The following is a 14,348-nucleotide window of genomic DNA, read 5'->3' as shown; positions in this document are numbered from 1 at the left end:
GCTGTAGCAGTTATATCGATAACTGTTCCATCAAATTTCCTCATTGTGACCTCCTGGGAGAGGTGGTGTTTCCAACAAAAGTACACCAACAGCACAAACACATCTGTGTCCTCACTCAATACCTGAATTATGGTCCCTGCTTTCCTCTCTTCCCAAAAGAAAAGTGTAGCTGATGATGTTGATATCGGCTTCATCATGTCCAAATTCTTCATCCTCCTGACCAGCCATCTTCACATTCACATCATCATCATCATGTGCTGACCAAAGAAGGCCAATGAGTTGCTTTTTGTCGTTGACATTCTTCATGAGTACTGTACATTCCTAGCTGGCAGAGGAGTGGTCATTGTCATTTTGATGTCAGGGGGCAGAGCTCCAGATGTACGTCTCTCACGTTCATGGGACTTAATGGATCCCTCCTGGTACCGGTCAAAGATAACGTACACCTCATGACTTCGAGATACTGATTTGCTGAAGTTAGCTGCCAGCTGTCCCATTGTTGCATTCTTTGGCCAGGAGACGTGGTACAGCATTGCATTACCATCAATGATTTCAACCTCGGGCTGAATGGTTGAATGCTTCAATACTGCAAGATGGCTGACAAGAGAGGATTTGTTGCCTTTCCTCATATCACCATATTCATCGAATAGACTGAAAGGGATGGGTGCCAGTTCATAACTGAGGACATCCTTTAAGTTAAGGCCCCTGTGAGCACTTGTCACGAGCATTCTTGCATACAACCTTTCTGTGTCACACACCGTCTTGTCTCCGACTCTGACTCCTTTCTTCACTGTCTCCATAGTGACCACCTCTTTTTTCACTGGTTCATAGAAACCTCCGGGTAATTTGCCTAGAAACCTGGCAGCCGTATTTTGCCCAATTGCAACCGCATTCTGGACATTGACCTTGCTGTCTGCAGTGCACCCATTGACAGTGTTCACAAGCTTTTCATTTGAGGATTACAGAGGTTGGAAGCATTTCTGTAGTTCAGTCCGTATTTTCCGTCTGTCCATTGCATCGAGCTCAACCCTTTGTGATCCTTCCTCCTTATGCCTTTTCTTTGACTCCTTCCCTCCCGCACTGATGCTATCTTCATCCTTGAACTGGGAGCAGTGTCTGAATATTACAACGGCTGATCAAATCGCTTATAAAGGAGGGGGTACTTATTTGCCCCTATAAAAAATTTTGCCCAAGGGTGCCAGAGTGGCATCCGTCGGATTCTTGTTCAGGACATGTGGGAGAGCAATAAACAACCAAAAAACTTTGTATATACACAAAAGCAAGGTTCAGCTTTAAAAAAAAAAAAAAAAAAAAAAAACACCCATCTCCTGGACTAAGAATTCGTCCCTGTGGAAGATGTAGTTGTGATGATGATGATGATGATGAGGAGGAGGAGGAGGAGGATGGTGATAATAATGATAAAGGTTTTTGACGATGATGATGATGAGGAGGAGGAGGAGGAGGATGGTGGTGATAATAATGATAATAGTTTTGATGATGATGATTATAAGGAGGAGGAGGAGGAGGAGGAGGAAGAAGAGGTTAAAAACAAAGAATGATGATGATTGCTCTCTCGCTCCACTATCATCATCTGTCTATTCTTTTCACTTTAACTTGGAGAGCGAGCTGCAATGGTGGAGGAGGGGGGCATACAGTATAACGGGAGAAGAAGGACATGAAGGAATGATGTTTATTTTTTCTTCTATCCCTCCCTCTCTCTCACCTGTCAACACACACACACACACACACACACACACACACACACACACACACACACACACACACTTCTCTTTTCATACGTTAATAGGGTCCAAGTGGGGCACAAACTGCTGCATCTTCATAATATACACAATTTTCAATATAAGGGGGTAATTTTTCGGTGTCTATAGAGGTGTCATCACCCCCATTGAGCTCTGTAGTAACACATTTTGAAAATGAATTTTTTCCTGTGGATTTGTTAAGGTTTATTAGTAGACTAAACACTTCGTAAAAATAAATAAAGGTGAGGAGTTTTTGTTTTATTCCTGATACCTTTATTAACATCGAATAACAGTAATTCTCTATATAGCACTATATGACGGTCCCACCTGCGTTTTGATTGGCTAGCTATTATGACGTCACTAGCTCCGCCCCCTCACCACACTTGTAGATGCTGGGCCAGCCGCCACAAGCGTGGCGGATGTGTGAGAATTCAGTGAGGACCCTGACACCGACGTAGATGAACGCCATGGCTCCTTTCGCTCTGCTCTGCATTTTACTGGCTGTTCTTCCTGCTCTGAGTTCAGGTACGGTAATTTATGAAGTTTTTTGAGATTCGTGATGTTAAGTGTCTTTTGAAATTTTGTTATAGATCTGCACTAGCGATTTATTCTGTCCGCACATCGATATCCTCCCTTGTCATGTGGATGCAAAGTGCCGTAAGTTGGTATGGAATTTTAAACTGAGATTTCATTGCACATTTTCCTCAGCGGTTTATTCTGATCATTGTACATTGATATGATCTTGCATTAGTGCAACCTGTTTCAATATCAGTGTAAATAATGCTCAATAGTGCAAAAATGTTTGGTGCAAGTATATACTAATAATAATAATAATAATAATAATAATAATAATAATAATAATGAGTCGTAATAGTAGTAGTAGTAGTAGTAGTAGCAGTAATACTAGAAGTAGTAGTAATAATAATAATTATTATTATTGGGATTAGTATTAGTATTAGTATTACTATTATAATAATAACAACAATAATAATAATAATAATAATAATAATAATACATAGCTAATGAAGAGCTGTTAAGAATCCTACTATGCCACTAAGAATAATAATATACGTTATGTATAATGTTGCTTGTTTTTTTTTTTCCATTTACACACACACACACACACACACACACACACACACACACACACACACACACACACACACACACACATTTATTTCCTTTTTTTGTGTCAGTAATTTTTCTTAGTCACGTCTCCATGGTTGTTGAATCTGTACATGGATGGAGTAATAAAAGAGATACAAGGCAGGGCAGTGGATGTTGGAGTGGCCCTAGTGAGAGAGGGTAGGTGTTTGGAAACTCCCTGTACTGTTGTCTGCAGATGATACTGTGTTGTTAAGTGAAGACGAAGAGGAACTGCAAGGCTTGGTGGACGAGTTTGGAAGAGTGTGTAAGAAATGGAATCTAAAGGTGAATGTAGGGAAGAGTAATGTGATGGTCTTTGAGAGAGGTGAAGTCAGTGAATGTTCAGTAAGGTTGGATGGTGAGGAAAGGGAAAATGTGAGTACGTTTAAGTACTTGGGGATTGTGATGAGTAAGGATGGAAGTTCGGAGGGTGAAGTGCTTGAAAGGGTACAACAAGGAAGAAAGGCTGCAGTGATAAAAAACAGGGAAGTGAGCATGGAAGTGAAAAAGTTCCTACATGACAGTATTGTGATACCAACTCTAACGTATGGAAGTGAAGCATGGACGTTGTTGGAAGGACACAAGTCAAGAGTGAGAGCAGTGGAAATGAGTTATTTTAGTGGAACCTGTGGAGTCACATGGAGAGACAGGCTGACAAATGAGGATATAAAGGAGCGTTGCCATGTGGAGAGGATGGAGAGTGAGAGACTGACAAGGAGAGTGTATGTGAGTGAGGTGGAGGGGGAGAGAGGGAGGGGGAGGCCGAGGATGAGAGGGAGGGATGAAGTGGAGAGGTATATAAGAGAGGGGTCTGAGTTGGGAGCGGGGTAGTGAAATGGCGGGGGACAGGACGACGTGGAGGCGATTTGTTTGTGGCCACCCCGTACGGGATTAAGGCGTCTGGCAATAGATAGATAGATAGTCATTTTTGTATTTGACTGTTTCGCTCTAATTTTCACTTTATTATTATTACTATTATTATTATTATTATTATTATTATTATTATTATTATTATTACAGTATGATGATGATGATGATGATGATGATGATGATTATTGTGTGGTAGGTGGGGGCACTCACCATCCACTCACTTGATGTAGTGCTGCTCTCGGGTATCTGCCCTTTCCTCTCCTCCATCCTTTTTTCCATCCATCCTCTTCTTTCTTTCTTTCCTTCATTCTTTCCTCTTCTGCCTGCAGGTGACTTTACACTTCCTCTTTTGTCTTTCTTTCCTTCATTCTTTCCTCTTCCTTCTGCCTGTGAGTGACTCTACACTGAGTGACAAGCCAAGTGGTTTCCTGTACACCAGGAAACCATTTACTACGCTGGGTGGTAACCATATAACCAAATTTTGGCGCCTGGTGGTTTAGTGGGTAATAACGGTGCTCCAATCGGATTGAGCCGGTTTAGGTTTATATCCAAGGGGTAGTTGGGTTGTATTGCTTACGTAATGCCACTCAGGGATGAGTGAGGCTGGTCACTCATCTTAAATGCCGGGACGAACTTGCCTAGCCCCGGGTTCCTACTCTAATCATGGGGAAACGTAGGGTTAGATGATGAATGGATTAGTAGTAGTAGTAGTAGTAATAGTAGTAGCAGTATTACTACTACTACTACTACTACTACTACTACTATCATCATTATTATTATTATCACTCTATTATTATCCTCACCATTATTCCATATGGTTGGGATATAGGAATCGCCCCTGTCCGTCCGTCTTTCCGTCCGGCCTGTATCTCGTAAACTACCAGGTGGATTGGCTTCCTATCACACAGAAAGATAGAGTATGTGTCGTAGTTGATGCCCGTATAGGTAAAATTGCCATATTGTCTGTACTTCACGAGCTATGACCATATAAGGAAAAATCTGTCTTGTTACCCCCACCAAGGAGGTTATATTTTACCCCGCGTTAGTTGGTTGGTTTGTCTGTCTGTTAACAGGATTACTCAAAAAGTAATGAGCGGATTTTGATTAAATTTTGTGGAAGGGTGGGCCATGGGCCAAGGAATGATTATTAAATTTGAGGCAGATCAGCATCCGGAGTATCCCGCACAATATCTCCAAAAGTTCGTAATGAATTTCAGTGAAATTATATGGAGAGATGGGCCATGGACCAAAAACGAATTAAGTATGAGGGCGGATCCGGATCCTATATACACTAATACGGATCTGGATCCTTTTTAATGGCAATGGTATCGGCGGAGGTATGTGCTCTGTGAGCGGTTTCTATTGTTATATTTTGGAAACTTCTTGCGGGATTATCTTCATATATTACAGAAAATAGAGTATAAGCCCTGATTTATGTCCTTATATATGAAATTTCCGCATTGTGTTTTACGAGCTATATCCATATAAGGAAACTAATCTGTAAATAGCTGTATCTCGGAAACTATATACTTGCTGGATCATCTTAACGTCATAAAGAACAAGAAGCGATGCCAAGTCACAGCAAACCTGTGCCCAGCAGTCATTTTACTGCTGACGTATAAGCACAACAGGATATCTAGTCAAAGGTGTCATAAAATTTGGAGTAAATCGGGTGAAAATTGACGATTTTTAGCCCATTTGAAATTTTAGACACGACCCACCTGACATTGACCCTCCTACAGCTGACTAGGGGGTGACCCTCTGATGAAATGAAAAATGTTGTAGAATGCATATTTGAAAGACGCACCTTTTGATTTTGGTTTCATGTCGATGTAACGAACTTGAAAGGAGTTATGGTGAACGAAACGATTTTTTTTTTTCTTTTACATAATTTGGGGCCTACAGCCTTGGCCTTCATTCGATTTCGCCCAAAATTTAATCAGGTGTTCAGAAGGTCGTACCCCATCATCCCTTCAATTTCAGTAAAAATCGCACCACTATATTTCTTGTAAAGTTGTTAACAAACAAGCAACGAAACAAACAAACAGACTGGCAGAGAAACCGAGTGAAAACAATAGCCTACCGATTTCAGAGCTCCTCCAGGACGGGGACTGGTAAAGATAGTGTATGAGTTCTAGTTTATCTCTTAATAATCCTATATATATATATATATATATATATATATATATATATATATATATATATATATATATATATATATATATATATATATATATATATATTAGTATATTTAGGCAGAATGTTTTCTTTTATACAAAAATCATTAAAGACCAAGGCTTAGCCATTGTTCACTATTTTTCTGTTGATCTTTTCAAGTTTTCCTACACATTGTTTTACACTATGATTCAGGTTGTAGATAATATGTCCAAGATCCATGTCGTAACTATATTTTATTAATTATTTATTTTCATTTTTCGTAGGACGTTTCGTGTATCCTTACACATCATCAGCGACTGTAATATAGATACAATACACTATAAAACATGACATATACAACATAAAACCTATACAATATATATACTGATATGTACAACAACGACTAATACAAGTGTAGAGTTACAAGAGTATGGATAAAAGAGACAAACCCTTTAGGTGAAGTCAAGTATGAGCTACAGTTAAAAGTGTATGGATAAAAGAGACAAACCTTATAGGTGTAGTCAGCTATGAGCTACGTGGTTGACTGCGAAGGTTGTATGGGTGAGTGGGTGTTTGTGGCTGTGTAGTGTTGCCAGTTGTGTTATTGTGTGTGTAATGTTCATTTGTAATTGTCGCTGCTTGTGGTCAGGCCTTTGTGTATTTAAACAGTTTGAGGGTACGATCTAGTCCGGTAGTTTGGTTGTTTATGGCCGGCGTGTTTTCACGTATGAGAAGTGCTTCTGCCAGTTGTAGTCTAATGTGGTCATGACATTTTTTATTATATTAGTATTTTCTATTAGAACTTGTCTGTTTATTGATGTGTGATGTTGAGTCATATGATCTTTTATAGAACCGGATTGTAGGTGCATGGTTAAACGTCTGCTTAGTGTGGTTGTGGTCATACCAATATATTTCATGTGACGAAGTTTACAACCTTCGTGTGGGCAAGTGAATTCATAAACTACCTTGGTATGTTGAAGTTTGTTGGTTTGTTGAGCTGTGTTGTTTTTCATAATCATGTTGCTAACTTTCCTGTTTTTATAGTAAATAATTAAACTGAGCTTGTCTGAGGGGATAACACATGATGTGTTACGTGTCACAATCTCTCTAAGTACACGTTCATCCGTTTTTTAAGCAGGGGACATCTGATTACCATAATACACATTGTGGGTAACAGTATGGGGAAGCGGTTGGACATTTGTGGTTGAGACTTGTTTTGAAATAAATTGACATATTTCTCTGTCAACTATTTGATTGGAATAACCATTGTTAATTAAGATCTATTAGTACATATCTACATATTCTTCACCGCATAATGGGGATATGTCTTTGGTAAAGGCTTGTTATTACCTCCCCCAAGGAGGTTATGTTTTCACCTCTGTCCGTTTGTTTCTTGGTTGATTGGTTGGTTTGTGAGCAAGATTACACAAAAAACTGCCGGACGGATTTCCACGAAACTTTGTAAGAGAATGGGCCTTGGCACAGAATACGCTCCATTATATTTTGGTCCGGATCCGGATAAAGGTGCGAATCCAGGATTTTTTTTTTTTTTTTCCACTTTAACATTGCGAGATAGGGCGTTGACTGAGGTATGCGCTATACTGAGTGCCATTCTAGTTTTTGCTCTTATCATTACTACAACTACTACCACTACTACTATCATTATTATTATCACTCACTACTATTATTATTATTACTTATCATTATTATCATTGTCACTATCACTACTACTATTACCGTATCATCACTACTACAGTTATCATTATCTCTACTACTATTATCATCACTACTATATTATTATTATCACCACTATTACTATTGTCATCACTGCTACTATTATTATTATCACTACTACTATCATTATCATCACTACAGCTATTAATATGACTACTATTATGATTATCACAACTGCTGTCATTATCACTATTATTATTATTATTATTATCATTACTGCTGTTATCATAACTAGTACTATTATTATTATCACTACTACGTTTATCATTATCACTACTATCATTATCACTACTATTATTATTATCACTACTGCTATGATTATTACGATTACCACCACTGTTATCACTATTATTATCACTCTTACTATTATCTTTCTCACTACTGCTGTTACTATTATTTTTATCATTACTGCTACTCTTATTTTTACTTCCTAACCCACAACAGGTCAGAGCCCGACCCGGTGTGAGTCCTGGCCCTGCTGCTTCACGTTTCCAGACGGCTCGTGTCAATGTGATTACCACTGCCCCTATAGGTGGAAGAGGTCGTCCGGGGAGCCCACCACGACCACAAGGACAACGAAGACGACCAGTACGACTCGAGGTGACCCCAGCATCGGCAGTGTGAGTAGTGGTAAAGGTCGTCGTGAAGCCCCCAGTGGTCGTCGCGCAGTATGGCAGTCGTAAGCAAGAACTCGGCTCCATTATCCTCAACAAGAACGACAAGAACACCAACAAAAACAACAATAACAGAACAACAAGAATGACAAGTAAACAAGAACAAAGAACAAGAACAACAATACCACCACAACAACTAGAAAAACAACAAAGTAAAAAAACAGAAACGAAACAACAAAAACAATAACAAGAAACCATCAACAACAAAAACAATGAAAAATATGTCCTTTCAGCTTAGCTTGGCCCGTATTTCCGTCCTTTTGCAGCTAATTTCATGTAGCTCAGTGGCAAAATAAGACAATGCTACGGCTCTACATCGCTGCCATAGCACTTCTTCGTGACTAGTAGTTTGAAGGGGTTATTGAGGGCTCTATCTCCCCCCCCCCCTTATTCCAGAATTCCCTCCTGTGCTTAATAAAATCGCTTGGATGTGATATGGATTACATGAAAAGGTGAAAAAAAAAAAGATAATGCTTCTCTCTCTCTCTCTCTCTCTCTCTCTCTCTCTCTCTCTCTCTCTCTCTCTCTCTCTCTCTCTCTCTCTTTTGCCAGATATATTGTTCAGAGAGTGAAATACCATATCTCATTATCCTGTGTGGTGTGGTGTGGTGTGGTGCGGGTATTACTGACTGGCTTGGTTTTATCCTGTGTGGTGTTGTGTGATTGCTACTGACTAGGGTGGTATTATCCTGTATGGTGGTGTGGTGTGGTGTGGCTATTGGTGACTGGTGTGGTATTATCCTGTGTGGTGGTGGGGTGTCGCTATTATTGATTGGTGTGGTATTGTCCTGTGTGGTGGTGTGGTGTGGGTATTATCGACTGGTGTGGTATTGTTCTGTGTTATGGTGTGGTTATCATCTACTGGTGTGGTATCATCCTGGTTGGTGGTGTGGTGTGGTGTTGTGTGGCTATTATTGACTGGTGTGGTATTGTCCTGTGTGGTGGTGCGGTATAGTGTGGATATTATTGACTGGTATTATAGACAGAGAAATCTAGACAACAACAGCCCCCTTGCTCCTTCAGGCTGTCTGGTAGAGAGTTTAAAAGGCTGGAGGCCTTAGAAAGAGGGAAAGACTGACTAAGGGCAATAGTTCCTCATCTGACATTCGGTTAAGATGATGATGGCGATGATGATAATGGGGAGGAGGAAGAGGAGAATGATGAAGGTGGTAGCGGTGGCTGTGGTGGTGATGGTGGATTATGAGAAGAGGAGAAGCAGAAGGAAAAGAACGATATTTGTGGATATTCCGTAAAACCTTTTCCTTGGCAATTTAATATGCACTTTGTTTTTTTTAAATAGACAATGAATTGAGGAAGGAAAAACAAAGGAAATAAAAAAACAAGTGCTGTGCCTAAAGTCATCCTCCATTCATAAAATATTTATAACAACTGGATATAAATATAAATGGATTCAATGCTTGTGGGAAGCAACTCCCAGGAAGTGAATTCCAGAGAGTAGTAGTTCTGGGGATAAATGAATTTTGATAAGTAGAGGTTCTGCATTGCGGAAGAGAGAGTGTAAGTTCACAGGCGCTTCCACCTGCCCAAGTATTTCGGGGGAAAATGTGGAGGGGAGGCACAATTGAATGAAGTTCGTCAGAGGAGTTACGGTAAAAATATCGGCAAAATAATGCTAAAGATGCAACATCTCTACGTACTGATAATGGAGGAAGGTCCACCGTAATGGCAGAATTATTGATTAATCTAATGGCGCTATTTTGAATTTTGTCCAACTGCCTCATTGCAACTGCTCCACATCCACTCTACAGTGGCGAACAGTATTCGATCTAAGAACGCACTTGACTTTTTGTATATTGTGGCCAATTGCTCGTCAGTGAAGAATTCACGAACTCTGTAGAGAAGTCCCAATTTTTTAGAAGCATTTTTAGGGAGGGATTTAACATAAGCTGTCCAGTTTAGGTTGGTGTTTAGTTTGACACCTAGGATATCAAGTGTAGTGGATATGGGAGTAATGACATCATTTTAAGTTATGTGGGATTCTGAAGGATTTTTTCTGTTGGAGATATTGATGTATTTAGTCTTCTGAGCATTAAATGACACTAGATTTGTCTGTACCTACTGATTAATTTTAGAAAGGTCTTGGTTCAGAGAAATTACTGTGTTTATAAGGGAATTTATAATATCAGATCGTGTAAAGGAGGTACTAAATGTGATAGAACTATGAAGTGTCGAGTCATCAGCATAAGAGTGTATTGGGTTGTGAGTGACAAATAGGAGGTCATTGACATGAATGAGAAAGTTGGGGCCAAAACTGATCCCTGGAATGAAACTGGGAATAAATTTCATCTACCATTACCAGTATTTTTCTATTATGAATTTAAGACAAAATTAGAGGAACAAGTGAGGCAAGGCCACAGTGTGACATGTTAGATAATATGGCCTGCTGCCACACTCTGTTAAATGCTTTTGAAATATCAAATGCTATTGTGTGTGTTTCACCATGTTGATCTATTGTTTTGTTAATGTAATGGGTAAGAAGGAAAAAAATGTCTACAGTTGAACGTTCTTGTTTAAATCCATACTGCCGATCATTGATTAATTTGTTGATTTCTAGGTGTTTGACTATGTGTTTATTAGTGTCCCAAAAACTTTACAAAGAACGGAAGCTATAGCGATTGGTCTATAGTTTGATGGATCAGAAGTTGCCCCCTTCTTAGGAACAGGGTGGATATTTGCTTCTTTCCAAGAGACTGGAAAACTTGAGGTACAGATGCATAAGCAAAAAAATTTTACCAATACAGGAGCCAACACTGGGGAGCAATTTCTAATTACAATTGAAGGAATTTCATCTGGACCAGTGACTTTATCTACTGAGAGATTCTGTAATACAGCCTGTACGTATCTGATGTGAATCTTGAAAGGGGGTATTTGAGGAGAATTAAAATCAAGTTCAGGAATACTGTGACTTTCTGTGTTTAGGGGTGACTGTTGAGAAAATATCAAGAAGGTTGACTTTTCCACGTGGGTCACTTACTAGATTTCCATTGGGGGACTGTAACAGTGGAATGGAAGAGGTGTTAGTGATGTTAGATTTGAATCAATTAAGGTCAGACCAGAATATTTTATCATTTTGGTTGTTTAGTAATTTGTTAGCTTGTCTATGAAAAAAAAGTTTGATTTAGAAAGATTGATAATAGTTTTGGCACTTTTTCTGATATTTCTGTAATAAAGGCTTCTTGAAGGTAAAGGCTTATTTAGTTTTGGTCCTTGTGTCTGTGTTATATGCTATTGTTTCTTGTTATGTTACTCTATCACAATTGTAGTCTATCCATTCAGGTGAATTACATCTCTTTCTGTAACCATTATGGGGAATGAATGTTTCCATGCCGAGTTTAATGTAATCTGTATGTGGCCCAATGTGGAGTTTGCATCTTGAGAGAAAGAGGAGGTCCACGAAACATCCATGAAAAAAATTTTGGAAACCCTCCCAGTCTGCTTGTTGTAGTGCCATTTAGACACCATAACAGGTTCAGAGCAGGAGGACGTGGTAGGTGTTGAACTGGTGGCTTGCATCAGACAATGATCAGCGGATCTGAAGGGGGACTTCACTTCGACATGATAATTATCTGAATTAGTTGTTTGAAACATGTCCAATAGGTGGGGATTTTGACTGGAGTTGTCTGGTACACGGGTTGATTGACTAAATGGGTGAGATTAAATGAGCCTGCAGATAGCTCACATTCAAGACCAGAGTCATCAGTTCTGGCTGAATGAGTGAGCCATCCATCATTATGGACATTCAAATCACACAGGATAGTAATTTCTAATGCAGTATTAATGTTCATTACACTTAGTTGTGAATACAGTCAAATAAACTTGGTGCTTGAGGGGCATTAGGGGAACAATAAACACAACAGAAATGCTAAGTTTTACCCAAAGAATTTAATTTTGTATATGGAATAGTCGAAATAAGTACAATTAAATATAGTAATCTCCACGGCAATTTCATATTTAGCAAGACAACATACTCCTTTGGATCCGAAATTTTGAATCAAGATATAACAGGACAATTAATCTAGCTAAATCGGAGGTGGAGATTACTTGAATCTCTGTCAAAAATAACAAATCTGGGGATTCAAACTGGAGGAAATTATGAACAGAGTTGATGTTGGATTGAAGTCCCCTAATATTGCAGAAGAAAATTTTATCGCACTGACCAGCAGTTTTGGGGCGCCGCTACACAGAAGGTGGCACGGTAGCTTGATGATGACCAGGAGAGCTCTATGCAGACGACCCAACCCTGTCGGTAGTGGTCATCCTAGAAACCATCGCACTAATTCCCAGTACAGGAACAGTCATGGGTATTTTTATGGGATATGTTGTGGAATGTGTATATGTAATGACAAGATCGGTGTTTTATGGAGAGAGGATAGCCGGTTTAAGGCAATGTGATATAATGTGGATGTGTGTGTTATGTAAGGAAGGCAGCCTTATGCCCTCTGATGTGTGAGGCAGAAAGATGTGTAACCAGCTACCAAGACCTAGCAGAGAAAATGGAATCCAGGCTATTCCTTGAGTCTCCCGTTACCTTGGCGGTAGTACTTCCCTGGGAGGGGCTGCCTACCCCAGTTTTCTTCTATAGTTTATTAATGCAGATTATGAAGGTTCAGTATTTAAAAGATATACATAACATACGAGGGAATAATAACATGGAGTAGGTAAAATAATTAGCCAAGAGCAACTGTTAAGCCATGTCGTTCGTTCGTTCGTTCGTTCGTTCGAGAGAGAGAGAGAGAGAGAGAGAGAGAGAGAGAGGTTAGTTTTTGCTGATCTTATTGAATGAGATTTTCCTGTTTCGTTTAATATTATTTTTTTTTTTACTTATCTCGTATTACACCATCCATCCCTTCCTTCCCCACTCCCCCCTCCCCTCCCTCCTTCTCCCTCTCAGTAGTAGTGGTAGTGGTGTATAGATGTTGATCTGTCTGTGTGGCCTAGCAGACCCATCGATCACAAACAACCAACACCTTCATGTAGCAGACACCACCTGGCCAGGGTGGGAACAGGGTCCTTCCACACGGCGAGGTGCAGGTATAATGAAGTAGGCATACCTCCAAGAGGATGAGCTATGTATAGGATATGTATGAGTAGTAGTGTCACCCAGATTTTGTCTACTTGGTAAATGTGGCTGAGTTTCCCGCCTGGGAGTGTTGTTCATGGCCAGCTGTATATAGGAGATATGTATGAGTAGTAGTGTCAGCCCGGACTTTGTGTACTTGATAAATGTGGCTGAGTTCCCCGCCTAGGAGTGTTGTGCTTAGCCAGCTACCACGTCACTGCTATGATTGTACCTCCCGGGACTATGGTAACCATGCAGCTAATACATTTTTGGTGGGCTAACGGGTGCTACACCTTGCCCAAGGGTGGCCCGGGACTGTGCAGGGCAGGGGCGTCCACCTTCTCTGAACCGGACACATCACACGGCCGCATACCCATGATGTGTTAGGTAATGATGAGCAATCAAGCAAATTATACTCGTTTTACTCTAATTTGGCCCAGATTTTTTGGTTATTTTGTAGTTTATTTCACACTCTACATTCCATCCATAGCACTTCTTCATGACTGGCATCATATTCTAGTGTTAATCTCTTGTAACAGCTTAGAATTCAAGATGAAGAAATGACAATTTTAGGCCAAGTTAAAGTGAAAATGGTATAATACACAATGGAGTATAGAGGAAGGCAAACATTAGTAGGAAATCCATTACATTTTTTTTTTAATTGCACTGTCTTTTGCAAATTATTTAACTAGAACCACATATTGAAAATTTGCTTAATCATGGAGAAGCAGTTTTTGTCTCATTTAAACCCTCTTCAGATGTAAAATCAAAATAGTTATCTATCTAGCTATCAATCTATTATCTATCTATCTGTTATCTATAATCTATCTATTACTCTATGTGTGTATGTATGTATGTATGGATGGATGGATGTATATGACCATACGAGACAGACAGACAGAGAGGGAGAGACTAAGCTTCTCTCTCTCT

At 39.7% G+C, this 14,348-nt stretch overlaps 1 protein-coding gene across 1 annotated transcript; it reads left to right on the top strand.

Annotated features, from left to right (window-relative positions):
- Positions 1–2,201: 2,201 nt before the first annotated feature.
- LOC145407699 (uncharacterized) lies at positions 2,202–10,614 on the top strand. Its single transcript, XM_080278565.1, has 2 exons — positions 2,202–2,282; positions 8,109–10,614. The coding sequence occupies exons 1-2, from the start codon at positions 2,216–2,218 to the stop codon at positions 8,345–8,347; spliced, it is 306 nt and encodes a 101-aa protein (XP_080134691.1). The 5' UTR covers positions 2,202–2,215; the 3' UTR covers positions 8,348–10,614.
- Positions 10,615–14,348: the final 3,734 nt, after the last annotated feature.

This window comes from Coenobita brevimanus, chromosome 74 (assembly GCF_032717465.1).
Source record: "Coenobita brevimanus isolate Jiangsu-jjx chromosome 74, ASM3271746v2, whole genome shotgun sequence".
NCBI lineage: Eukaryota > Metazoa > Arthropoda > Malacostraca > Decapoda > Coenobitidae > Coenobita > Coenobita brevimanus.
This window is presented reverse-complemented; position numbering and strand designations above follow the sequence as displayed.

Excerpts from the sequence above, each read along its gene's own strand:
- LOC145407699 (XM_080278565.1), top strand. The coding sequence starts at position 2,216 with ATGAACGCCATGGCTCCTTTCGCTCTGCTCTGCATTTTACTGGCTGTT. Across the intron at positions 2,283-8,108 it reads TCTTCCTGCTCTGAGTTCAG|GTCAGAGCCCGACCCGGTGT; the intron begins GTACGGTAATTT and ends AACCCACAACAG.